The sequence below is a fragment of the Carcharodon carcharias genome, chromosome 3, assembly GCF_017639515.1.
Source record: "Carcharodon carcharias isolate sCarCar2 chromosome 3, sCarCar2.pri, whole genome shotgun sequence".
Classification (NCBI taxonomy): domain Eukaryota; kingdom Metazoa; phylum Chordata; class Chondrichthyes; order Lamniformes; family Lamnidae; genus Carcharodon; species Carcharodon carcharias.
The window spans coordinates 48,414,589-48,442,408 of record NC_054469.1 but is presented as its reverse complement, the minus strand read 5'-3'; the positions used below and the strand labels follow the sequence as shown (position 1 = coordinate 48,442,408).

Sequence of the window (27,820 nt, the reverse complement as noted above, 5' to 3'; positions counted from 1 at the left end):
AGGATGAATAGTTGACATGTAAGCAATGTGGCAAGATTTAATGCACAAATTTGTAAATAGCCTATTTTTTGATTGCTTTTACTTTTCTACTTGTGGCCAAGAGGTTGGTGCAATGGTCAGTGACAGAGGGAAGGTGTAAGACTAATGGCGAGTGGGGAATTGCACTTACTGGTACAGTCCTCCGATGAATTATTCATGAAGCAGCCAGGCATAAAACTAGGCTGCCCTTCCCCTTCCTCTCATGCTCCTGCTCCTCAGCTGTTTGCCATGTAGTTGGTAGCAGGGACTTTCTCATTATCAAGAGATTGTGCAGTATATATCCACTATCAATATTGACACCCCTTCTTCTCGGTATAACAGGGCTCCTCAAGCACGCTCCAGGTAAAAGCGTCATAACACAATGCCAACGGTCTACTCTATCACACCATTATCATGTGGCAGCGTGGCTTTCAATCTATGTATGTTATATACTTATGCACGGGTTGTACACCAGTGTCATCAATCATGTCAGCACAGTCCTCTCGCCCAGTGGTCGCCCTCTAGCATGCAGAAATGGCTCAAATCCAAAGTAGACCACCACAGGATGAAGGCATCACAGCTGTATCAGCATACAAAGTAGTAGCCTGTATGATTTGCTTCCCAGGACGCCACCATCTCAATGTCAAGCAAATGGAATCCCTTTCTGCTTTGGTACGAGTGAGTTGACATGCAGCACCCAAAGTAATGTGTGTGTAGTCAGTGGCATCCTGTAACATGGGAAGCCTGGAATTCTAGCAGAACTAAATCCCACTTCAACTGCCTCTCTATGGCAAGAGAGAATGAAATGTGGTTCGTTCTAAGTAGAGCACCTCAGGTGACCTCCCTTACCACATGGCGGATGTCAAACTGCGAGATGTTGCAAATATCTCCAGCCCTAGCTGGAAGGAGCAAGGCACAGCAGCTCATCACCATGGTCATCTTCATAGCCACTAGTCTGAGGTTGTAGTTGTGGCAGGCTGAAATTAGGGTATCCTCGTTGAAGTGCATAAATCTCACTCTCTCTCATTGTTTTTTATGCTTGAGGATCAGGTAGGAAACTTGGTCCCTGAACACCTTGGGCAAATATAAGCATCCCAAGAGCTTTTTTCTCCTCCCTCTTCTAGCAATTTGCCCTGCTCTGGGTAAGCTCTATTCGTGTTCCAAGTCATGTTATGCCCCAAGGGGAACATCTACTGGTGCACCTATTTCTGGGAGCAACTGGTTTCTGCAGAAGCCTTGAGGTCAGCAAAATGTCCTTCAGCACTTGCCACACCATCCCCTGCAAACTTTTCCATTAGAAACTACAGACTTTAAAATGACTATAGAAAGCAAATATTTATAAAGTTGTTGCAAAGTTGTTCAGCAGAAATCAGCCGGTAAACTAACTTGCAAAGAATTGACAATTGCTTGCTGAGGCCAGGAGGATAGAGAAAAGGAGGCACAAGGTGCAGCGTTGAGTGTCTAAATGATACAGCAAGCATCAAATGAGTGTTGCATGGTGATTAATGTCATAACCTGCCTGCTCTACATACTTCCACCGCATGCTCAATAACACCTGCAGACAGTGCCATACACAGGTGTATGTGCACACTGTGGACGTTATTTCGGAACTCTGAGGGGCATTCGGAACATCCAAGAAATTGTCATTAATGAGTTCAATTTCTTCCCACGTGTCTATAGCTGATTAAAAATAATCGGTAATTTAACAAATGAGTTTCACATCCAGGTCATTTATTGAAACAAAAACAACAGGGGCCAAGTGTCGACACCTGCAGAATTTCCCTATGCTTACCTGACATGAAACTTTCCATAAGTATTCCTTCAATTTTTTAAACCAACTTATGTAGTTCCACATTTTATTTTCACTTCCATTCACTTTGTTTAATTAATCCTGGAACTCTCTCCCTAACAGCACTGTGGCTGTACCTATACCACATGGACTGCAGTGGCTCAAGGCAGCAGCTCACCAGCACCTTCAAGGGCATTTAGGGATAGGCAACAAATGCCCAAATCCAAGAATGAGTTTAAAAAAAGACATTATATCCTAGGCAGTTTCAGCGCCTACTTTACACGCTCAAAGAAGAAAAGAGCTTTGGCAGGTGGGATCTTGGCTTCTAAATTCATGCTGGCTTGTCTTATTTTCTATCATACCACACTCACTACTCTGGGCACAGGCTCCATTATTTTATCTGTTGCTAGCATTAGGCTAAAGATCTTTTAGTTCTCTGATTCAGATATAGACGTACATTTCCTGACCCCCTTAACTCTGCCAATAACAGGTAATGTCTCACAAATCCCCTCCCTTAAATTCAGCACCTCTGGACATATTGCAACGCAGCAAGATTATGTGCGGGGACCAATATACACACACATTTATTCGAAAATCTGGACATAGGCCTTTAAAAATGGGGGAATCTGAGATCTCTGAGCAAAAGGGCTACCTGCCAGTGACGGGGCAACTTGCATAATGTTATCTCTAGGGATCCACTAACCTTGTAAGCTGTGCAGGCCAAATTCAAAAAGAAATATATAGAATCCTTCATAACCCAGGCTGGCCAACAGGAATCTGCTCGTTTGCTAAGACAAAGGGAACCTTCTTCAATTCTTAATGGTTGATTTAATCTCAGGGACCCAGATGAGGAATACAGATCCTTTATCGAAGACAAAGTGGACAGGTGGTTGTCGATATGACATGGGCCTCTGGCTTATAGAACCAGTAATATTGCCTTGCTTAACTGCAAAGCTCAGTCTGCTGTTTACCACCTAGCTGGCAGTCTCACGGAAAAGGAGTTCTGTCTTAAGCTGAACACCTGGCCCCATCTACTTTATTTCTGCTGGAAATTCTATACCATCACCTACAAGGCGGATTCATCTCTGTGTGCTTCTCTCAGTGTGAAGTCAACCTTGCCTGAAAAGTGAATTATACAACATTGATTTTCAGCCCACCGACCTCCACGAAGGCATACTCATTGGACTCGATTCTGGCACCTACGTGAAACAATATTTCTTTTCTGTGGTCTCTGCCCTGTTAATCTTCTCTATCCCCCTCTATTATCTGAAGATGGGATGTTGTGAATCCTCTTTTCATATTTTGTGTGCGCAAATAAACTAAGCCTTTTGAGTTTATCCTATCTCACGTTTGCTGTGAGGTTAATAGAAAAATAGATCACATGAAAACCAAGAAGTTGGGAAATATACCACTTAGAGGAAAACAAATCAAAACGGGAGGAGGAGAAATTAGTACTGTTTAAATTAACCCCCCTCCTGTCTGTAACAATTAGTTAAATAGAACACAAGCTAATCAATCAAGGACCTCCCACCTGCCAATGACTTCAAAAACCACTGTGGTATTCAGTGTACTATTAAAGTCGGATGGTAAGTTAGCTTTATAGTTTAAATAGAGTGAAGTCAAATTATAATTGTTGCTTCTATTCGTTAGAATTCTAATTTTAAAAAAAAATTATAATCTTGGGAATAAGATTTAATACTGCAATTCCACCTACAAGCTAATACCTTTGTAGTACATGCACATATGACTGAGTTTACCACACTTTCCCCCCCACCCCGCCACCACAAAAAATCAAATTGAAACCAAGGAGGTTACACCTGATTTGTTGCATTACTTATATTATTTTCCTTCCTAAAGTATATCTATGCCATATATGTAATAACAAATGAGAAATTCTAGATTATTCAATTCCAGTTATAAAACATTAAGGCAGGCAATAAAACATTGAACTGTCATTTGTATTTATTAATGCCAGAATAAAATAATCAGTAAATAGTTCACAAGCTTCCTAAAATGTATTTCTATAACACGGGTTGATATAATGGTTTGGATGCATTATTTGCTGGCTATATTAAAAATGGAAAAGAATGTAGATGAAGAACAGTGGAGCTCATAATAGAAATTAACAAATACATTATTCAGCTCTGATAAAAATCACTCTCTCTCACACTGATGGCATCTGCCTGTCTAGAGAAACGATGGACTACACCCAGGGTGTATGTCACTTCTGCACTGAACAAAGTCTGTTGCGGCTGTAAAGGCCGATTCACAAATGGCAAACCCATCCGCAGCTGGCACAATGAACAGCACTGTCAGAGGGTCAACTGATATTTTTCTCTTCCGGTGGGCTCTCTTCTACATCATCTGGTCATTTAGAACCATAGAAAAATTATGATGCAGAGAGGCCATTCAGCCCATCATGTCTGCGCCAGCCAAAAAAAAACTAGCCGCTCATTTTAATCCCACTTTCCAGCACCTGGTTTGTAGACTTGCAGGTTACAGCACTTCAGATGCAGATCCCGGTACCTTTTAAATGAGTTGAGCATTTCAGCCTCAACCACCAACTCAGGCAGTGAATTCAAGATGCTCAGCACCCTCATAACTTTTTCCTCATGTCCCCTCTAATCCTTCCACCAATTGTTTTAAATCTATGCCCCCTGGTAACTGACCCTCAGTTAGGGGAAACAGGTCTTTCCTCTCTACCCTATCTAAACCCCTCAATTTTGTACACCTCAAATTAGGTCACCCCTTAGACTCCTCTGTTCTAAGGAAAACAACCCCAGCCTATTCAATCTCTCCTTACAGCTGCAATTTTCAAGCCCTGGCAAAATTCTTGTAAATCTCCACTGCACTCTCTCTCTCCAGAGAAATGATGTCCTTCTTGCTGACCAGAACTGTACACAAAATTCCAGCTATGGCCTAACCAGTGTTTTATACAGTTCCATCACTACATCCCTGATTTTGTATTCAACACCTCACCCAGTAAAGGAAAGCATTCCATATACTTTCTTGACCACCTTTTCTGCCACCTTCAAGGACCTATGGACATGCACACCAAAGTCGCTCACTTCCTCAACCCCTCTCAATAACTTCCCATTTAATGAGTATTCCCTTGTTCTGTTTACCTTCCCCAAATGCATTGCCTCACTTTTCCGGATTGAATGCCATTTGCCACTTCTCCGCCCACTCAACCAAATCATTGATACCATTTCTCCTGTCCTTTGCATTCTCCACGCTCTGACAGCTCGTCTCCAGGTATTCTGGTCAGCAGCAAGAACTTCCCATGTATCAACTCCAATCCCTGTCAACTTGAAGTCTCACTTGCAGACACCCTTATAATGCAGAGCTACGTGGCCTGTTGGGTCTCCTGTTGATAGGAAGTTCACCATAGAGCATCTCTTCGAGAATGCAACAGTCATCCAATCAGTTCACATGATTCAGACAGAGTCGCCTCAGCCTCAAGGGCACACAGTTTGGGGACTCCTGCATACTGGTGTATTCCATATTTGGCACTCGGCCCTGCCAGGATTTGCCCCATGTGTCTGAGGCAGTGGAGGTGGAAGCTGTTCAGCTGCTTCTCTTGGCTTGCATAAGTTACTGCTATAAAAGGAGGCTGCTGAGAATGCAAGCTTGGTACACACGGAGCTTTGTATTTTGCTATTTATTCTTGATCCAGGCTTGGCTTAACTTTAAGATGACAGCTATGGCCTTGGCAATCCTGGTACGGATTTTGACATCAAGGAACAGATTGCTGTTAATTGTTCATCCAAGGTATGGGAAGTTATCAACGACCTCCAGAGCAAGGTTTTTAATGTTGCTGGAAGGTGGTGTCTCTACATCCTGGCCCATAACTTTGGCCTTCCTGATGGTGATCTGGGCCTGCAAGAACTGACAGTGAACTGATCGACAAGCTGCTCCATACTTAACTTCAGTATGGAATGCCAGCACAGCATCATCAGCAAACAGCAACGCACGGGCTAGGATATTCTCTGTTGCATTGAGTTCTAGTGTACCCTTCCACCTTTCTATCTGCTTGCCAGGAGCATTGATGGCCATCTCTGTCTTCGTCTTCAAAAGGGGTGATTTGATTGCTGCAGCTGGGCCTGTTGCTTTGTTGATTCCTTCATACACCCCTGGAGCATCTCTGGATTCAGCAGCAGATTGTATACTGTTGCAGAGTTTCAAACATTATTGACTGGCACAGTGCTGAGCACCTTAGACTTGATTCTTACAGCTCTGACATCATGTTTTGTTTGCTGGGGACTTTCTTGCAGTTTATGATGGCTCTCCTCTTGGCTGCAGTAACTGGCTCCATTTCAGTCCATCATTCCTATCTTCTCCTAAGCCATTCCTATCTTCTCCTAAGCACTGAGTGCAGTTATAAGGTGTTGTGCAGATGATCGCACTTTGAGACCACACTCTGGCTTACCATTGAAGCTTCCGACACGATAGAATACTAACTTTACATCAGGATGATGGAAACCATCAGAGAATTGTGTTCCCACATTTTCATGTAAACAGTTGCTTGGTAGTACAGAACTTAAATATTGCTGAAGAGAAGACATATTGCCAAAACTTTTCATTCTGCACACTCTGGACAAACAAAAATGTCAAATTTCAAACGATGACGACAATTTACTCTACAGGAGAAAAGGGTGCTGATCAGTTGGCAAGTCCACTCTGATTGGCCAAGCAGTTGCCATGGAGAAAGCAATGGGGGGTCAATAGGCTCCACAAGCTTTAATTTAAAAAAAGGCACAAGGCTTGAATATACTTCTTTTGCTTGGAGAGAATGGGTCCCTTCATACAAATGCATACAAAACAAATCGCCTGTTAGATGTGATCCTACAATTGGATTGTTCAGCAAGTGCTGCCCAGAATGCATTAATAGCTACACTAACAAATTTAAGTCATGTTTGTAACCTGGCTCATTTACACTTGCTACAAGCGACATACATTCATTAGCAGGGACCAGTTCTCTGCAAAAGGAATATGTTCCAGCCCTTTCTGAATTACCCAGGAGCTTGGGGAGACGAAAGTTCCGTTGCTTTCTCCATGGTAATGCCACAGCTAAAATAGACTTGCCAACCAATCAGCACCCTTTTCTCCTCAAGTATAAATTATCATCTGAATTTTCACATACTTGCATTTGGCCTGATGAATGTAAGATAAAAAGCTTCAGCAACATGGCTCTTTCCAGCAATATTTTTCAAGTAATTATGGTTTCTATCCTTTAGAACATGAACCTCCTCTTTGGTTATAGTTTTTAAGTAGTTTATAATGCTGAAAAATTTCAACTATATCATGTATGCAATCAAAAACTTGAACCACAAGAGGCATGTCAAGTCAATTGTTTAGTAGCATATTCCTCAGACTTCTGAAATATGTTGCTCACCTTTTCTACCCCCACCCCCACCCCATACACAATGCCTATCAAGAAATGACAGACATCTACTCTCATCTTTTGCGAATACCCAAAAGTTGATTCTCTCAATTATATACTCTTTCTGCACAATTCATGAGAAGCTAGACCTGCTGACTATCCTGGATCATACAGCACGTTATGGCTTTCACATACCACCGTCCGTTCCTCACCTACCCTACACTCAATTTTAACACATGCTTCAGGGTAGTCTGCTGTTTTTTTTTAAAAAAGAAAACAGAATTGCATAAGATATACAGCACATCAGGCCATTTGGCCCAACTAGTCCATGCCAGTGTTATGCTCCAATTGAGACTCCTCCCATCTTTCCTCATCTAAAATCAACCATCATAACTCTTTATTTCCTTTTCCCTTATATGCTTGTCTATGTTTTTGCTTCAGTTACTCCAAGGGAGTGAACTGTATATTCTCACCACTCTCTAGATAAAGAAGTTTCTTCTGAATTCCCTACTAAATTTCTTGGTGACTTTTGGCTAAGAATAATCTGATTTCAAACTGGGACAAATGCAACAAGCAACCTCAATCCTACATCACATTTACCAAAATCCTAATCAAGCTGGTAGTTTAGCAAGAGTTGCCAACACTTATACTATAAAAACCCCAGAATCCAATGAATTTACCATGTTTGCCTCAATAATCAAATTCTCAATTTTTAGTTGCTTCTGAATAATGAAAAAAAAGCAAATAAAATATGGACATGAATACTGCTCAACTGGCTTGGATAATATTCTCTATGGGCTAAACTGGCAATAATCTGTCAGAGTGAGCTGCCATTCAAAGAAAAACTGGGAAGCCTATAGGCCTTAGGGAATGAAATTACAAAGAAAGGTTCAGGCAACTAAATGTATTCATATTGTAAAAAAACAAACTGAGGTGAAACACAAGTATGTTTAAAATACGATCTAGATAATTAGCAAGACATTTAGCTTCAACAATGAAAATTGTATTACGAGTGCAAAATTACAAATGTCAAGCAAAATTGGAAGGGAGGGAATGGGATGGAATTATCTTCACCGCCACAGGATAGTGGTGTACCAAAGAATAAGGAGCCTCCAAATAGCTGGCTCACTTGGGCTTCAGTGACACTTTCAAAAGCTAACTCTGTTCAGGGAGAGGAACCATTCTAACTTAAATTATTTCTTTAGAAAGCAGCAAATTAGACCATAAGACACAGGAGCAGAAATTAGGCCATTCGACCAAGAGTCTGCTCCGTCATTCAATCATGGCTGATAAGTTTCTCAACCCCATTCTCCTGCTTTCTCCCCGTAACCTTTGATCCCCTTACCAATCAAGAACCTATCCATCTCGTTCTTAAATACACTCAATGACCTGAGGACACAATAAGGTGGACCAGTGGACCGTCATTGTTTATATATCCACCACGGTTGTGAAATTTCACTGCTCACAATAGGAAGGGTGGTTAGTTTTAAGAACCTGAAATGTCACCAGGCCCACTGCACTAAACAATAATTACATGTGGCACCAAGACACTATTTTGCATATCCAATGCTATATGTGCATAAAATTCAACCAGCAATAGTATTTCAAACTCCCAAGAAAAAAATTGATGATTTCCTAAGGTACCAACCTTGGCTCAGTAACAGCACTCTTACTTCTGACTTCAAGCCCCACTCTAGAGATACAAACTAGACTTAGGCTTAAGTGCAGCACTGAGGAAACGTTACACTGTTTGCTGGAGGTCTTTCGAATGAGGTATTAAACCAAGGCCCTGTTTGCCCTTCCAAGTGGACATTAAAGAGCTGGGATGTTCGTGTTGCTCTGGTCAATACCTCATTGCTGTTTGCAAAATGAAAAATTGCACAGCACCTTTCTTAACCTCTGTAAGCCCCAAAGCACCCCAATGTCACTGAAATATTTTTGAAGTGTGCAGTCACTGTTGTGATGTAGAACCTTGGGATGAGATAATGACCAAATCATCTAAATTGACAGCAAGTTTCATCACATTATAAACAGAGACCACACTTCAAAGGCATTTTGGAACAGCCTATGGATATTTAAAGCATTATATAAATTCTCCTTCCCTTCCAATTTTGTTAATCTTTACAACCTCCCCTCTTCCACCCTCTCCACCCAACTGACATTCCAATTCAAGTCCAAATACTAATTCTACTACTTGCTCACAATGGAGTTCAAACAATGTTCTTGTAAATGTCTAAGTACTTCATAATAAAATTCAAAAATTTAAAATCCATTACAATTTATTTTGCCTGTACCAGCTGAGAAATATTGTTGTACCCCACATTAAAAACATGTTCATTCTCTCCCCAGCACAATCACTTATGTTTTGTTTAGTGAAGTGGCATAAATGCACTATAGCGTAACTACAATATGGTACTACCAAATTTTTTTGCTCGCTCACCAAATAATAATTTTTTTTTTGCTGTCCTTAGACAGCACCTTCCAAGCCCATAGCCACTGTCATCCAGAAGGACAAGGGCAGCAGATAGATGGGAAACACCACCACCCGGAAGGCCCCCTCCAAGTCACTCAACATCCTGACTTGGAAGTATATCACCGTTCCTTCACTGTTGAGAGGTCAAAATCCTGGGACTCCCCTCCTAACAGCACTGTGGGTGTACCTACACCACATGGATTGCAGTGGTTCAAGGAGGCAGCTCACCACCACCTTCTCAAGGGTAACTAGGGGTGGACAATAAATGCTGGCCCAGCCAGCAAAGCCTACATCCCCATAAATGAATAATTTAAATAATAAGTAAAATACATATTTAAGTGTAATTTTTAGCTAAGAATTCAAGGTGGCACAAAATATAAAAGAAGTTTACTACGTTACTGAATATATAATAAAGGTGGTGCAGAAATGTTTTCTTGAATGCAGAAGCTTTGGTGAGGAAAAAATTACAAAAAACTTGAGTGAATGCATACTGTACCATTTTGGGCCATTAAATCTTCCCAGAACAAAAAAATTCAGTACTTCTCGATACAGAAATTTAAGTTTCTCTCCAATCATAGGGTGGCTTTTTTGAATAAATTTACATTGTAAACATGCCAAACATCACTACAATACAAATACTTGAACAGACGTTAATGAGTTGCAAAGGAATAAATACATGATCAAGAAAGCTAAATACTTTCATGTTTAAAATCAAAGAAATATTACATGTTAAATTGTCATTGAAATTTGTAAAATGCAAATATTTCATAAATAGCCTACACATAAAATATACAGAAGTAAAATTGTAAGTTTGGGTCTTCTAAACTTGAATCACATCTGACCAGCATAGCTCTTGGGTGAAGTATTGGTGAGAAATTGAAGCAATAAATTCAGCACCATCACACTAGTCCAACAGGTGCACTTGTACAAGCATATTTTTGCTTCCACAGTGCACGGCATCCAGATGCAAAATTAACCAAGCAACATTGATTCCTAAAGGAAATAAGTGCTAAATTCTAAAATTTATTTCAAATGAAAAACTAAATAAGAATTGCACACTGCTCTTAAATGTCCCCGGTCCACTATTCCTCTAACTGCGCTTTGAAAATATCAACATCTATTTCTCCCCAGCACTTCCTCATTTTCTCACCAATTGAATAAGTCTATGTCTTATCTACTTGAACGGTAAAATGAATGTATACACCATTCCAATATTGCTGTTATAGAGCACTGAAGAACCACCTGCATGGTTTGGAAGATGGTATGGTGAGAAAACATGCATCTGGCCAGGCCTATGCTAATAAAGGATAAGTTCAGCAAAATACTATATTCCCTTATACATTCCAACATGTCCAATCCCGAATTTAAAAAAAAACCTATTCCAAAACATGTTTTCACCCACTTAGCGTACTTTTGCAGAAGAAATGGATTTCAGTTTGCTTTATGACTTGTGTATTATTACACTGCATAAATATCCAACTAAATAAATACATGACTTCAATTTCTTTCCTTGCTATATCCAATTGAAAACTAAGTCATATAACTAAATTTGATTCACAATATCATCCCTGATAAGCCTACCAAATCTAGGCTCCTGAGTTGTTCATGGTTCTCTAATATCCCTTATGATGTGGTATCAACTACTAATAATGCATTAAAACAGCATGTCCAAAAAATTACTAATGAGAGCAAACATTTTTAAATCATCAACGCCAAAATATTGCAAGCTTTCAGTTTTTATGTTAATGAAAAGTTCTGAAGGGATGACTGGAAAAATCTCAATGGCCATCAGCTACAATGAACAATGTGGCTTAAAAAATTCTCTCAGCAGTCACCCCACATATTCAAGTTTTCAAAAATCTAACTCAAGTCAACAATCTCCCAGTGTTTAACCATCTTTAACTGATCTAGCACTAAGCTATTGTCTAAAGGGCTAAAATGCACAAGCAGTCTACAGAACCAGTCTGTCAACGTGCCAATGGTAGATCAAAATGCTTCTGACGCTTCACCGTTTGCCCCTCCTCTGCCACCCCACCCACAGCAATACACGATATCCAAGAGACATCTAAGCGTTAAAGCAAAAATCACGAAGTGTAAAATGTTAATGAGGTTTTAGTGCAAAATGATTTGATTAATTTAAAACATTTAAATCAACTTAAAAATTAATTTAACATTTCTAGACAAACTAGCATTATGAATGTTTTAATTCATCATCTAGTTCATTCATTCCGTAGTTTTGACTGGGAAAAAAATATTCATTGAACAGTTGAGGCTCCACTTTTTACAGCTGTGATCTTTCTGAATATGCCCAGTGGCTAAATAACTAGAAAGTATATTTACTGGATTTTCAACTTTACTCTTTAAAAGATGATTTCCCCTCTGTTTAAAAAATACTAAAGACAGCAATTTCAAAATTAGTCATACAAATTAGGACGGTTCCAAATTTCAAGGGAAATTAGCTGGATTATGTTGTTATGACCTAGCATTTCTACCAAGGCATCCAATTATTCTAGCTTTTAAATCAAACAAATGTTTAAAGAACCCTAATAAACTGCTTTGGTCCCCTTATCTAAGGAAAGATATATTGGCATTGGAGGCAGTCCAGAGAAGGTTCGCTAGGTTGATCCCAGGTATGGAGGGATTTTCTTATGAAGAGAGGTCAAGTAGGTTGGGCCTGTACTCGTTGGAGTTTAGGAGAATGAGAGGTGACCTTATTGAAACATATAAGATTCTTAGGGAGCTTGACAGGGTAGATGCTGAGAGGTTGTTTACCCTTGTGAGAGTCTAGGACCAGAGGCATAATCTCAGGGATTACCCATTTAAAACAGATCAGGAAGAACCACTTCTCTGAGGGTAGTGAATCTGTGAAACACTCTCGGAGGACTGTAGAGGCTGGGTCATGAAGTATCGTCAAGGCGGAGATAGACAGATTTTTAATCAATAAGGGAATCAAGGGTTACAGGGACAAGGCAGGAAAGTGGAGTTGAGGATTATCGGATCAGTGGTGATCTTATTGAATGGCGGAGCAGACTCGAGGGGCCGAATGGCCTACTTCTGCTTCTACATCTTATGGTCTTAAGCTGGTTAGATTCATATTAGTAAGAATACACACTAGCCCAACAATCATTCCGCCCCCCACCCCCCAAATAATGAGCAGTGTATTACATTAATTACTCTAAATATTTTCTCTTGCAAAATTTATTTTAAATTCATTTTGGAAATTGCAGTAGCACATTTGAATAAATTAGTCTCTGATATTTTGACCAGAGTGTTGATTATGGCAACCTCCAGAAGTCAGGCAGATCCCTCAATAGAAGCATGAACTCCCTTAAGGGTGTTGTGTAATATTCATTTGGCAAATGTAACTTTTTGAACCAAAGTCGTCAGGCATCTCCTTTAGACTGGGCATACAAATATGATGCCAGATTTGGATTTCTCTCCATAGTGTGGTTCTATTATGGACCATATAGCTCTCCCTGTAGAAACAGATCTGTATGGAATCTCTGCAATCTCATCAGCCAGCCATACATACGAGAAAATCCATTTCTATGTAATAACAGGTCTGCTAGCATCCAAATTTCTAAACTTTTGGGTACTTTTTCTGTTCATGGGATGTGGGCGTCACTGGCTAGACATTTATTGCCCATCCCTAATTGCCCTCAAGAAGGTGGTAGTGAGGTGCAGTCTTTGTAAAAAATAAGTTTCAAAAGCACTATGTAATGGAACAAAACTTCATACATTTAAAAAAACGTACCTTGCATTTACAGAAGTGTTTCCCAGTGTAATGTAATGCCCCAATTGTGTTGTAATCTGTTTATGTTAAACAGCTATTGTAACAGATGAATATCGCAAATATAGAATGGACTAACGTGTTGTGAATCCGGATTTATTCAGAACTCCAAAACAAGCAGTGAGAACATAATTTAGAACATTACTTCAGCACATCAAAAGCAATATTCTTATTTCTGTCTATACCTAGAACTCAAAGTCACCTAATTATGGATTTATTTGATCAACTTCTATGAATTGGGGGGGGGGGGGGGGGGGGGGGGCTGAGAGGAGTAACATTAAAATTACTGACCGGGTTACTCTTACTTTATACCCAGTTAGACATAAACATTACAATTATAGTTTCAAAGTGCTAGCCTTGGTTCAATTTACCTGTACCACAAAGTCTCCAGAAACTTGAGCACATAACCCCAGCTGACAATCCAGCTGAAAAGAAATGAAGGAGTGCAGACTGCCAAAGATGCTTTCTTTTCAGTCTTGACTGCCCACTCAGGTAATATGCCTTGGGATTCCCCTAAATCAATTCAGCTGTTTTGGTGATGCTAGCTAAGGAATAAACATTAGCTAGAATGCTGGGAGAAATCCCCTGCCTTCCATGAATAATGCCATGGAATTTATGTTCACCTTAGAGGTCACGTAAAATTCTGATTTAAGGTTTAATTGGAAAGATGTGGCACCCACTTAATACTGCACTGAAATGCCAACGCAAATTACATGCTCAGGATTTTCAAGTGAAACTTCAATCCACAATCTAACTTAAAGACAAGACTGGTATCACGAAGATGCATGTAAAAGATCCTATGGCACTAATCAAAAGTAAAGGCATGTTTTCCCTGGCTCACGGACAATAGTTATTACTCAAACAAAATCAGTGAACACTTTAATTTGTCATTTGTGCAATCTTGTATGCAATTTGTTTGCAGTGATCCATTTCAGAAGTAATTTACTGCACTGCAAATGGTTTGGGGGTGCTCTGAAACTGGAAGGCACTAGCACAATATAAACTCACTATATTTACTAATTTTGAGCATATCTGATATCAGGGGCAAACACAAATAGACATAAAAATGTTGGAAGACTAAAACACAAACCATAAGATATATAAGCACACAATTCCCTACAACAGATTCTTTAGCACCAACAACCAAGGGAGAATATACCATTAGTTAAAAAATGAACTTGGTAAGTGTTTGGAAAGAAAGGTTTATAAAATACAAGAAAAGAGCAATGTCCTAGACCCTTGGTGCACAGGGCACAATTTCAAAATTTGTGCAGAAGTGTAGAATTTCAAAAGGACATAGACAAGTTGGAGGAGTGGGTGGACAAGTGGCAGATGAAGTTCAATGCAGAAAAGTGGTAATTAATTCATTTTGATAGAAAGAACATGGAGGCACAATATGAAATAAAAACTCAAAGGAGATGCAGGAGCAGAGGGAATTGGGTGAATATATGCATAAGTCATTGAAGGTGGCAGCACAGGTTGAGAACGGTTAACAAAGCATACAGTATCCTAGGCTTTATTAATACGGACATACTGTCTCGGGGAAGGCTGAGGAGATTTGGTCAAGGTATTCAAGATCATGAAGGATCTGGACAGAGTATATAGGGAAAAACCATTCCACTCATTAACAGCTTCGAGAACAAGAGGGCACAGATTTAAAGTAATTGAGAAAAGCAGCAAAAGCAACATGAGAAAAACTTTTTCAAGCAATGAGTGGTTATGGTCTGGAAGTGTGGTGGAGGTAGGTTCAACAGGCAAAAGGGAATCAGGCTGCCATTCAAAAAGGAAGTACATGCAGGGTTATGGGGAGAAGGCAGGGGAATGGCACTAGGTAAATTGTTCAGAGAGCTGGTGCAGAATGGGCCAAAAGGTCTCTTTCTGCACTAACAATTTTGTGATTCTGTGAAACAGAATTTGACAGACAATTGAAGAGCCAGTACGCTCCTTCGGCAATGGATTTTAATGTATTCAATTATGCTGCAGTTATGATTCTAATATATAACCCATATTTTTATTAGACTGATGCACATCCAACACATTATATTCAAACTTCGTTTCAGGAGACAAGGTTTTACTTCATTGAGTCAGTAAAATGTTTAAATCAGGTCCATATGAATTGTGGAAAAGTGACAGTGATTAAGGGGCCAGACACATTGCTCCTCAGAAGATTTATATCAATGCCGAAGTTCTAGCAATGTTACATTTTAGTATCATCTTGCATTCCATGTTCATGTAATAAACTATACCGCACAGACTCCAATCTCTCACCTTCACTGACAGCTTCAGTATTCTTTAAAAAATATAATCTACAACAATTGGATCTTGGTTAGAAGCTATATCTCCATTTTGCACCTCAACTAGGATAACATTTTACCTTTACCGATCACTATACATAAGATCGTCTAAACATACCAAAACAGTAGGCACTCAACCTCTAGAATTCTAACAAGTTCATAGCATGGTTGAAAATAAAAGTTAACTATGAATGTCACATGCAAAGTTCTGTCATTCATAACCTTCAACTGAAGACCCACGTGAAAGATGTGAAACAAAGAACATAAACGGAAAACAATTAATTGTTTCTGCGCACACTTAACTGTAGTAGTTTGCCAATGCAGAAGTCTCCCTGCAGGCCCACACTATGAGACTGCACAACATGCCACGAAAAGCTGCCACAACTTGAGTACGTGTTGAGATTAAAAAAGTGATGCTTCCACAATCTTCTATTTTCGGTAACATGTGTTGCACGGCTTTGCAACAAAAAAAAAGCACTTATGCACCAATTTTTTTAAAATTCAAAACAGCGAAAAGAAAATGTCCACAGACACACGAGGGAACTGGAGAGTGGAGAGCTACACACACACGGACTGTGTATATAAAAAAACTTGTCTGCTGCTGAGTGTTGCTATCCATTCCGCCCGCCCGCCCCCCCAACCAGCCAACCAACCAACCAACCACACACACACACACACAAAAATAGCTCCGCTCTCTAGCGCCACCCCGCTGCTGGAACGGCTGCTGCTGAGCTCGGGCCCAACCCAGAGACAGAGAGAAACACAACAAAATGGCTGCCTCGCCAGTCACGTGACCTTTTGTACTCCGAAGGGGGTGAATATTTTTTCAACAAAAATACCAACCCCATTTCCTCCTCTACCACCACAAATCCCCCCCCCCCAACGAAAGCGAGGGTCTTCAACGCCATCAGATTTACCCCCCCTCCCCCCGACTCCCCAAATAACAATAGCAACGTCGGCCGGCTGTCTCCTGAGCGGAGAGATGAAGTGTGGGAGGTTCCGGGGGGGGGGGGGGCGGGGGGGGCCCGTCTCTCCGAAGGTTGCGTTTCCGCGGCCCGGCCCGGCCCCATGTTTGGGAGGAAGCGATCGAGAGCCGTGTAATGGCGGCCGCGCAACCTGCGCACACAGGAACATCCTCCGCCCCCCACCATCCCCCCCCCCCCCCCATCCCTCCCCCACCCTCCCGCAGCCATCAGAAAACACATACGAATAATAAAAAAAATAGATTTTAAAAAAAGATTTATATAAACACGACAGTCCAGCCCGTGCACCTACCGATTCCTCCTCCTTCTCCATCCCCGTGGGCATCTGGGGCACCGCTCGGTTGATGGAGGCATATTCGTGCAGATCCGGCAAATCCTCGCACCGATACACGGGCAGAGGTTTCGATGCATCGAGCGCCCTTGCCCGAAACGACAGTTTGCTCATTATTCTCGACTCTCCCCTCGGTTTGTATGTGCGTGTTCGCGGCGGATTACAAACCCAAACACCACCGCGGGAGAAGATAGAGAGAGAGAGATAGGAGGGGAGGGGAGAGGATTTGGAAGGAAATATATAAATATATATATAATGCGTTTTTTTTTTAGTCGTCGAAATGTTGACGCCTACACCCGGTAAAACCTACACGGATCCGCCCGGAACCTATCATGGATGAGAGACTGGAGATCCTAGTTCCATTCCGTGAAGAGAAAGCGGGGGTTGGAGGCGGAAGAAAGGCGGTTTTTCCCCCGGTCCGTTTAGGTTCCTTTTGTCGGCTTCAATACGCCATGGCCAACATGGCGGTCATTAAAGTCCAGCCATCCCACAATGCACAGCAGCTGGGACGAGGCTCGGCCCGGCTGCGCGCGCAGCAAACCCCCTCCCCAGCCAGACAACCGGCCGGCGGTCGGTTGGCAGGGAGGGAGTTCTCGCTGCTCCGCTCGGCACCCCCAACCAACGGCTGACTTAAACTACGGCCCGGCACTGATTTCTGCCCAGCAGGAATCATCCGCCCTGTCGTTGGCCACATCATGTTATCATCTCTTGCCCCCACCTCCAACCTTTTTCAAATATTTCCACGCCATTTGTCCGCTTTAATTTTATACGGCTCTACAGGTTTCCCCCCCCAAAAATTCCTGCAAATCGGAGTCCCCAATTTTGGCTTTCTTTTTTAAAGAAAAATTAAAAAGTCACTATCACAATGATCGACCGCTTTTTCTTTCGGTCCCCCACACTTTCTTTGCCCGTTTCCGTTCGCTTCCTAATTCAACTACGCCACAACATGGATGCCCTCAGTCACAGCAACTTTCCAAGAAGCTGTTGGAAACGGCGCCCTCTACACCACTCGAAGTGCCAGCGCTTGGGTTTTTATTAAATGGTCTGTTGGGAAAAGGGGAAGTGTCACATGTCTCATACAATAACTACAGTTGAAAACTCAATGGGCAGGTTGTAATCTGTCACAGGGCATTGCGCAACTCGGAGTAAACAATCGCAAAGCTTCCTGCAAGGCTTGTTATTCGCGCTGCTGAGTGCCAGTAATTTTTCAGACTACTAGAATCAAAAAAAAAGATGTACAAGGGAAATCTGGGAACGCATAAATAACAGAGTACAATTTAAAGCCCATCATAAAACTTGAACTCATCTTACATCCAAACACAAGATTGAATTTCTATTAACGTGCAGCAAATTGTCAATGTTATTTTGCAGTATCATTTCCCCAGCCCACTGGTAACTAAAAAAAAACTGAATAAACATTTCTAATGTTATATTTGTTATACTCTGCACTATTTTATGCACCAGACTGGCATTTAAATAAAACCAAAAATGCTACTCTAATACACCGTAATTCATTATGATCCCACATCAGACAACATGATATGGACGGGCCACTGCAACTATTAAAAAACAAGAAACCAAACACAAACATTAACCATCACATACAAAATTTGCGGTAGCATTTATGTTTTAGAACACTAATGGATCTTTTAAATAAAGACTTGTCAACAGCCTTGCCAAGAGCCATGGCTTGCTGGTGAAAAATGACAAGCTCTACTCAAACTAAGTTTGGTAGTTCTACACCCTATACACTATTATATTGTGCTTCATATATCATCTAGATTACTTGCGTTTTGATCTTAAATATCTACTTTACATCTAACAATCAAAAATACAAAAGTCTTCAAGAATTCAATAATGAACATCGGAAAGGCATTATCAGACAAGGTTGATACACAAGTATACTGAATATTTAATTTCCATTTGCTCCAATGTTTCATATAAAAGTTAATCTTATTTCAGCAACGTCTGTTCTCTAGTAATTATTTCTCAGTAGGTTACACTTGAAAGTGAATAGTTAAACTCTTTGCAAAGAATAGCTTATGTTGCCAATGTTCTTAACATATAAATACAGAAAACAGCATTTTACTAGCATTCCACTGGTTGTGATACCCGAAGTGATTCGTATTTTGCTGCATCAGCAGCTTACAGTCAATCAGCAAAGTGATAAAAGGGATAAACAGCGCTATCTAGCAGCAATTACTTTCCAATAATTTGCTCATCAATGCAGTTTGGGTTCTGCCAGGACCACTCGGCTCAAAAGCTCATTACAGCTTGTGTCCAAGCATGGACCAAGAGCTGAATTACAGAGGTGAGGTGAGGTGAGAGTGGTTGCCCTTGACATCAAGGCAGCATTAGACAAAGCGTGGCACCAAAGAGCTCTAGTAAAACTGAAGTCAAAAGGAATCAGCAAGAAAACTATTCAATGGCTGGAGTCACACTTAGCTCAAAGGAAGATGGTTGTAGCTGCTGATGTCCATCATCTTAACCCTAGACATCGCTGTAGAATCACAGAATTCTCACAGCACAGAAGGTGGCCATCCAGTACGTCACATCTATACCAGCTCTGTGAACAAGCAATTCACCAAGTGCTGTTCCCCATCTTCTCCCCACAACCCTACTCATTCCTCCTTTTCAGAAAATAGTCCAATTCTATCTTGAATGCCTTGTTTGAACCTGTCTCCAACACACTCTTAGGCAGCGATTCCAAATCTTAACAACTCTCCGCATGAAAAAATTTCTCCTCATGTTTCCATTGCTTTCTTTGTCAATTGCCTTTCATCTTTACCCTCTTGTTCTCAATGCTTCCACCAATGGGAAGAGTTTTTCCCCATCTACTCTGTTCAGATTCCTCATGATTTTTAATGCCTCTATCAAATCTCCTCTCGACCAATGACAACAGTCCCAACTTCTCCAATCTATGTAACTGAAGTTCCTTATCCCTGGACCATTCTCATGAATCTTTTCTGTACTCTTTCTAGTGACTTTACATCCTTCCAAAGTATAGTGCCCAGAACTGGACATAATACTCAATTTGCAGCCAAACCAGTATTTTATACAAGTTTGTACCCTATCTCCCTATTAATAAAGCTTAGATATCATATGTTGTAGCAAAACTGGAGTCAATGGGCATCAGGGGGAAAACGTCTGCTGGCTGAAATCATATCTACACAACGGAAGATGGCTGTGGTTGTTGGAGGTCATTCATCTCGGTTCCAGGACATCACTGCAGGGGTTCCTCAGGATAGTTTCCAAGGCCCAATCATCTTCAGCTGCTTCATCAATGACCTTCCTTTCATCATAAGGTCAGAAGTGGGGATGTTCACTGATGATTGCACAATGTTCAAAACCATTTGTGACTCCACAGATGCTGAAGCAGTCATGTCCAAATGCAGCAAGACCTAGATAATATGCAGGCTTGGGCTGACAAGTGGCAAGTAACACTCGCACCACAAGCAGCAAGTAACATTTGTGTCAGGCAATGACCATCACAACAAGTGAACCTAACCATCACCCTTTCACATTCAATGGCATTACCATTGCTGAATCCCCCAATATCAACATCCTGGGGTTACCAGTGACCAGAAGCTCAACTGGACTAGCCATATAAATACTGTGGCTACAAGAGCAGGTCAGAGGAATCCTGCAGCGAATAACTTATCTCCTGACTTCCCAAAGCCTGTCCATCAACTACAAGGTACAAGTCAGGAGTGTGATGGAATACTCCCCACTTGCCTGGATGAATGCAGCTCCAACAAAATTCAAGTAGCTTGACACCATCCAGGACAAAGCAGCCCGCTTGATTGTTTGTAAATGGGGTGCCATTCACTCCCTCCATCACCAATGCATAGTAGCAGCAGTGCGTACCATCTACAAGATGCACTGCAGAAACTCAAGGCTCCTTAGACAGCACCTTTCAAACTCATGACCACTAACATCTGCCACTTCTCCACCCATATGCATCTCATTCAGTCCTCATGCCTTATGAACTTCAGTACTGCCGACCAATACAATCCAATACCTCCTCTTCAACTTTAAACCCTTCAAGTGTCTGAACTAACTTCTCTTTCACCACGACCCAAGCAGCAGCATCTTCCTTGATAAAGACAGATGCAAATTATTCATTAGGCCATAATTTCTGAATAGCTTAAATTAGTAGAAATTAATATACACTACCCTGCCCTTGAAAATTACATTGACATTTCCAATCGCCGCAGCTGCTTGGGGCCTGCATCAAAAGACTCCTTGCAGGCCCCAGTGAAGTGCAGCACTGATGGATTCAAGGAGGCCTTGCCCTCTTTTTTTAAGGCACTAAACTTAAGTGCTTTATGGCAGTTAAAGGGCCCAGTGAAATTGACAGGCCAGAGAGAAGGTAAGTGGATAGGACTTGGGGGGTTGGGGGAGTGGATGTCGGGGAGTTGGAAGGGTGGTCAGAGGTTGGGTGGGGGTACTGGAGGTCTGAGGGTGTCAGAGGTCAGCTGGGGTGTGGAGGTTGGTCTGGGTGTTTACAATAGGTACCCAAAAGTTAGAAGAGATTTTAATTCTAACTTTTTCTAGTAACTATTGGTATAACCATGGCAGAACCATCCAAAGTCTGCAATTTAAATCACATTTTTGGATGGTTCCCAGCACAGGGTAATTGTCTAGAGGAAACCTGGGAACTTCCAAGAGGGATTCCCCAGTGCATCTTTGGGGTACCCCTGCAAAAATCCGACGCTAGGGAGCTTGGAAGTTGAGGCCCATTTAATACTTCAGCCATGTCCCCTGCCCCCATGCATAAATCCTCTTTTTGGTCCCCCATTGGCCCCAATCCTCCTTTTACTATTATATGCCCATGGGAGACTTTGGGATTCACTTTCATGTTAACTGACAGGCTTTTTCCATGCTCTCAGAATCTCCTCAGGGCAGAACAGAGACTTAATTGATCTGGCCACATAAATACTGTGTATACAAGTGTAGGTCAAACACTGGGTATTTTGCAGCAAGTGACTTGCCAAAGCCTTTCAACCATCTACAAGGCTGAAGTCAGGAATGTGATAGAACATTCTCCAATTGTCTGCATAAGCGTAACTCGAAAAACTGAGGCAGCACCCAAACCCACGACTGCTACCATCTAGAAGGACAAGGGCAGCAGACACATGGGAACACCACTACTTGGATGTTCCCCTCCAAGCCACTCAGCATCCTGACTTGGAAATATATCACCACTCATTCATTGTCACTGGGTCAAAATCCTGGAACTCCCTCCCTAACAGCACAGTGGGTATACACATGGACTGTAGTAATTCAAGAAAGTAATTCACTACCACCTTCTTGAGGGTAATTAGGGATGAGCAATAAATGCTGGCTGAGCCAGCAACACCCACATCCCACAAATGAATACAAAAATGTTTAATTAATCGCTCTCTCAACATGTCCTGCCACCTTCAGTGACATATGAATACCTAGGTCCTCTGCTCTTGAGCCTCTTTGAAATTATATCCTTTATTTTATATTGTCTCTCCCTATTCTTCCTACCAGAATGAATAATTTCATACGTCTTTGCACTGAACTTCACCTGCCACTTGTCCATCCATATGCATCTTCATCCAGTCCTTGTGTCTAATGAACTTCAGTACACCAACCAGGGCAAAGCAACTTGCTTGACTGGTGCCCCATCTATAAACATTTAATCTCTTCAGCACAGACGCGCCATGCTGCAGTGTGCATCACCTACAAGATGCACTGCAGCATCTCACCAAGGCTTCTTTGACAGAGGTCCCAAACCCAAAACCTCAACCACGGAAAAAGACAAGAGAAACATCTACCTCCAAGTCACACACCATTCTAACTTGAGAATAGGTCATCGTGTCTTCATTGTCTCTAGATCAAAATCTCAAAACACCTTACCTAATAGTCCTACAGGAGTACCTTCACTACATGGACTGCAGTGGTTCAAGAAAACGGCTCACCACCTTCTCATGAGCAATTAGAGTTAGGCAATAAATCCTGGCCTTGCAGCAACAACCATATCCCATAAAGGAATAAATACATTTAGGTTTAATTATAATTATTGTGGTCAAATTTCACATTTCCAAATTCAGCTTTGGCATTTTAAATAATGTCTCAATCTATTGGTTGTGCAGCTAGGCGTATCTTGAACTATGGTGTTGACAATTTTCAGTTTTATATTAAAATTAATTTTGTTAATTTCGCTAATTAAACCTAAACAGCCTAACTAAAAGCACAAAAACACATTCATATCCTCTGCTTGAAAAGGTCACTATTCACAACACAAGTTGTAAAAGAGGGGAGCAAGATAGATCCATGGCTTAATTTTCTGTGAAACACTATAGCTTTGATTAAGACTTAATCTCATCCAAAATATTGTGCAATAATGACTTTGAATTTACATTGATCTTGTTTATTTTGCAGTACATTTGACATAAAAACAAGCTATTGATTTTTATTCCAGCATTTCAGATTTATTTTATTTATAAATCTTTTAAACACTTCTACCATCAGTACAATATTAAATGCAGTGGCAATATGAATGCCATTATTCATATTAGAGTCAACTCATACCTAATGCAATCAATATTTCTGAATAACTATATCCTTCACTACTCTGCAGACAATGTTCTACAGCAAATATAAACCTATCCATTTACAGTAAATATTTTTCCAAACAATGCATAATTGCTGCAAAATAAAGTGTACAAGAAAAAAATTGTACTTATAAAGAGCTGCATCAGGTCCACCGTTTTTCACAATCAATTAATTATCTTTTTAAGTACAGACACTGACACTTTGTAGGTAAATGCAGCACCCAATTTGCAAATGACAAAGCACCACTAACAGCAAATGAGATTAAGGATCAGTTGATCCATTGTTAGTGCTCCACACAGAAGAAATGTTGGGCCAGGACTGAGACAAACTACCCTGCTCTACTTTGAAGAGTTTCATGAGATCTTTTACATTTACTTCAACAAGCAGTTGTCTATTTAATACCTCATCTAAAAGGAGACTCCTACAACAATGCAGTACTACCTCAGTACTGCAATTGAGTGTGAGCAGTTCTGCTAAAGTCCTGGATAAAATTACATCGTAATACATCACTGGATGCTCTGGTACCAAGTCAGCAATCTATGGCATGTTTTACTAGCATTTTAAAAACTCGAAGCTTAAAATGAAAAAATTGCTAAATGGTACATCAAGCATATCCTGTAATTTTATTTGAATAGACTCCAAACATTATCCAAGTCCTAGTCACTCAAAACCATTGCAACAAATCACCCTCTTGCTACATACAGTAATGTGTCATTTTGAAAAATTGAGCAAACTTGCTAACTAATAGGTGATAGCATATGCAGAATTGCCATCCTATAATTGAGCTGAACTTTCATCTAAAATTTCAATTTTTTTGCCATTAATTCAAACCTTTAAAACTAGCTTATCCACTGGCTCCTCTTTCCAACACTGAAAAAGACTGCAGCACGTCTGCTCTAATTTGCTTTCAAAGAATATTTCTTAACTGCAAAGTCGTCCAACTCCAGTAATTCTTCGCTGCTCTCTATAACCTTTCTAAGCAATGGTGCTAAGGCTCAACAGTAAATTGGCAAGGAAGATTTATTCAAGTTTAGGGTCTAAATAAGGAAGGCACAAGGGGATACACAATAATCCAGAGGTGAAGGAACGCATTCCTTTTTGGATAGATGTAGGATTGAAGTTATAGGAAAGGGACGGGCAAAACCGCAGCAGAGTGTGCAGGTTGAAATAGACAGCAGAGCTTTGGATGAGCTTGTTTATGGAATGAAAGACAGGAGGATGGCCAGGAGAAAACTGAAATAATTGAGTCTGGAGGTAACAAAAGCATAGAAAATAGTTCCAGCAGCAGATAAAATGAGGCAGGGCTGGAGAGAAACAGTGCAGTAGAGGTAAAAGCAGTTAGTGTTTGCGATGGGAAGGATACAGAATTCAAAGCTCAACTCCAGAACAAATAAGGCATAGGTTGTGGAGTCAGATTTTTCACAGATGTGACCCCAGAAAACTCCCAATGTTGTACCGTTGTCTAAAAAGGAGAAAGGATAGCCCAATTAATCATAGGCCAGTCGGCCTAACCCCTATGGTAGGTAAATTATTGGAAGAAATAAGTTGGTAAAAATTCTCATTTAGACAGGTATGAATTAATTAAGGATAGTCAGCATGGATTTAAGGGGGATGTCATGCCTGACTAATTAATTATTTTAGGAAGTACTAAGTAGGGTCAATGAGAGTAGCATATTTGATGTAATCTGCATGGATTTTAGCAAGGCTTTTGGCAAGGTTCCATATGGCAAACTGAAGTACAAATTAAAAGCTCATGGGATCAAGAGAAAGTGACAAGTTGGATCCAAAATTGGCTCAGTGGCAAGGAGCAACGGGTACATTGTTACTAGAAGACTGTTTCCATTGGGATTCTGCACAGCTCAGTACTACATCGCTTGCTGTTTGTGGTATACATCAATGATTTAGAATTAAAAATAGGGAGTTTACAGAAGATGCGAAAATTGGCTGTATGGTTGATCATGAGGAAGAAAGTTGTAGACTGCAGGAAGATATCAATGGACTCATCAGGTGGGACAAAAATGGGCAAATGGAATTCATTCCGGAGAATTGAGATATTATGCATTTGGGGAAGGCAAACAAGGCAAAGAATAGGATTCTGATATGTGGAGAGGATCAGAGGGACCATGGAGTGGGTCCCTGAAGGTAGCAAGAAAGGTAGATGGGATGGTTCGGAAGACATGGGATACCTTGAGTTATTGACCAAGGCCCAGAGTATAAAAATCAGGAGGCTATGTTAGAACTGTATAAAAACACTTGTTGGACTGGAGCTAGAGTGTTGTGCACAGTTCTGGTCACCACACTACATGAAGGATGTGATCAAACTAGAGAAGGTAGAGAGGAGATTTACGAGAATGTTGCCAGGAATGGAGAATTTTAGCTATGGAGGAAAGATTCGATAAGCTGAGGTTTTGGAGGCCAAGGGGAGATTTAACTTGCGTGTGTAAAATTATGAGGGACCTAGACAGAGTGGATAGGAATTTCCAGTAGCAAAGAGGGACACAGGTTTAAAGTAATTAGTGGAAAGGGTCTAGAACTAGCTGCCTGTAGAGAATCGGAGAGGCAGAAACCCTTATCACATTTAAAAATATACTTGGATAACCTATAGGACCAAAAGCTGAAAGATGGGATTACACTGGACAGCATTTTTATTTGGCTGGCGCTGACATGAGCTGTATGGCCTCCTCCTGTGCCGCAAATGTTTCTAAACAGGCTATTCAGCCTAACCAAACCAAGTTGGTGTTCTTGCTCCACTCCAGCCTCTTTCCATCATTCCTCCTCTAACTCTACTACATCATGTTACGATACGGCAGGTGACATTTGCCAGGCTGACCAAATCCACAAGTGAAACTTAGCCACGCTATCACAATGATTTTGCAATTTGTATTTATTACAAGAAAGCTTGTGCGCTGAAGTCAGAAGTAATGCGTCCACTACTACCTTTAAAGATTTTAAAGATTAAATTTAAACATTTATTAACAAAAGAAGAAACAAACCTTGCGCACACACACAATTACAGTTACACAGTTATAACAGTTCCCAAAATTTCCCCTTAACCCAACTCCCTTTAGTTATGAGGAGAGATTGGATAGACTGGGGTTATGTTCCCTGGACTAGAGGAGGTTGAGGGGGAACATGATTGAGGTGTATAAAATTATGAGGGACATAGATAGGGTAAACAGGAAGGAGCTTTTTCCCTTGGTGGAGGGATCAATAACCAAGGGGCATAGACTTAAGGCAGGAGGTTTAGAGGGGACGTGAGAAAGAATTTTTTCACCCAGAGGGTGGTAGGAACTGGAACTCACTGCCTGAAAGGGTGGTAGAGGCAGAAACCCTCATAACATTTAAGAAGTATTTGTATTGGCACTTGCGATGCCATGGCATACAAGGCTATGGGCCTAGTGATGGAAAATGGGATTAGAATAGTTAGGTACTTGTTTAAAAACAAAAAAACTGCGGATGCTGGAAATCCAAAACAAAAACAAAAACAAAAACAGAATTACCTGGAAAAACTCAGCAGGTCTGGCAGCATCGGCGGAGAAGAAAAGAGTTGACGTTTCGAGTCCTCATGACCCTTCGACAGAAGGGTCTGGACTAGGTACTTGTTTGACTGGCACAGACTTGAAGGGCCAAAGGCCCTTTTCTGTGCTGTAGACCTCTATGACCCAACTACACACCTCTTTAAGGCAACTCGCCAAATAGATTCCAAATTTATAAAGTCATCAGCAATGTTACTGCTAGCACCCACCGGGCAGTGGACTTCCAAAAGCTTTTAGCACAACTTTGGTTACTGGAACAGCAAACTCCTTCAGTGACTCGAGGCTTTTTCTCCAGGTCTGTTTCACACAGTCACCTTTCAAGATCCCCTCAAACAGCCTTCCATCCTTCTTTTAAATATATTTTCTCCCTTTTGATCTGTAAATCCCATTGTTTCCACTTGGGTTTAGAAGTTACTTTTTCCAGAATATAAAAAATCTTTCATATTATTATGGCCAGCACTTTTGGGAAAAATCAACATAATAACCTTGCCATATTTATCTTGCCAGTTGTAAACATTTTCCATGTCCCTTTGAAAATCAAACACATCACTTATCTAAAAATGCAAATTTCATTCACACTACCTGTTGACCTCACCCTAGCTCTACTCATCTTCATTTCAAATGTCTGTTTTACA

At 40.9% G+C, this 27,820-nt stretch overlaps 1 protein-coding gene across 3 annotated transcripts in view; it reads right to left on the bottom strand.

Moving 5' to 3' along the window:
- The window catches only part of LOC121275970 (enhancer of polycomb homolog 1-like), a 228,400-nt gene that overhangs the window by 112,346 nt on the left and 88,234 nt on the right, over positions 1–27,820 (bottom strand). For 2 of the 3 annotated variants that reach the window (XR_005942608.1, XM_041183907.1), the window contains exon 1: positions 17,023–17,549. The exons of the other annotated variant lie outside the window; for it this stretch is intronic. Coding sequence is in view for 1 of the 2 variants with exons in the window: in XM_041183907.1 (XP_041039841.1) it covers positions 17,023–17,175 (153 nt within the window). In the remaining variant the exon portion in view is untranslated. Of the gene's footprint in view, positions 1–17,022; positions 17,550–27,820 lie in introns of those variants that run through there. 3 annotated transcript variants of the gene reach the window in all.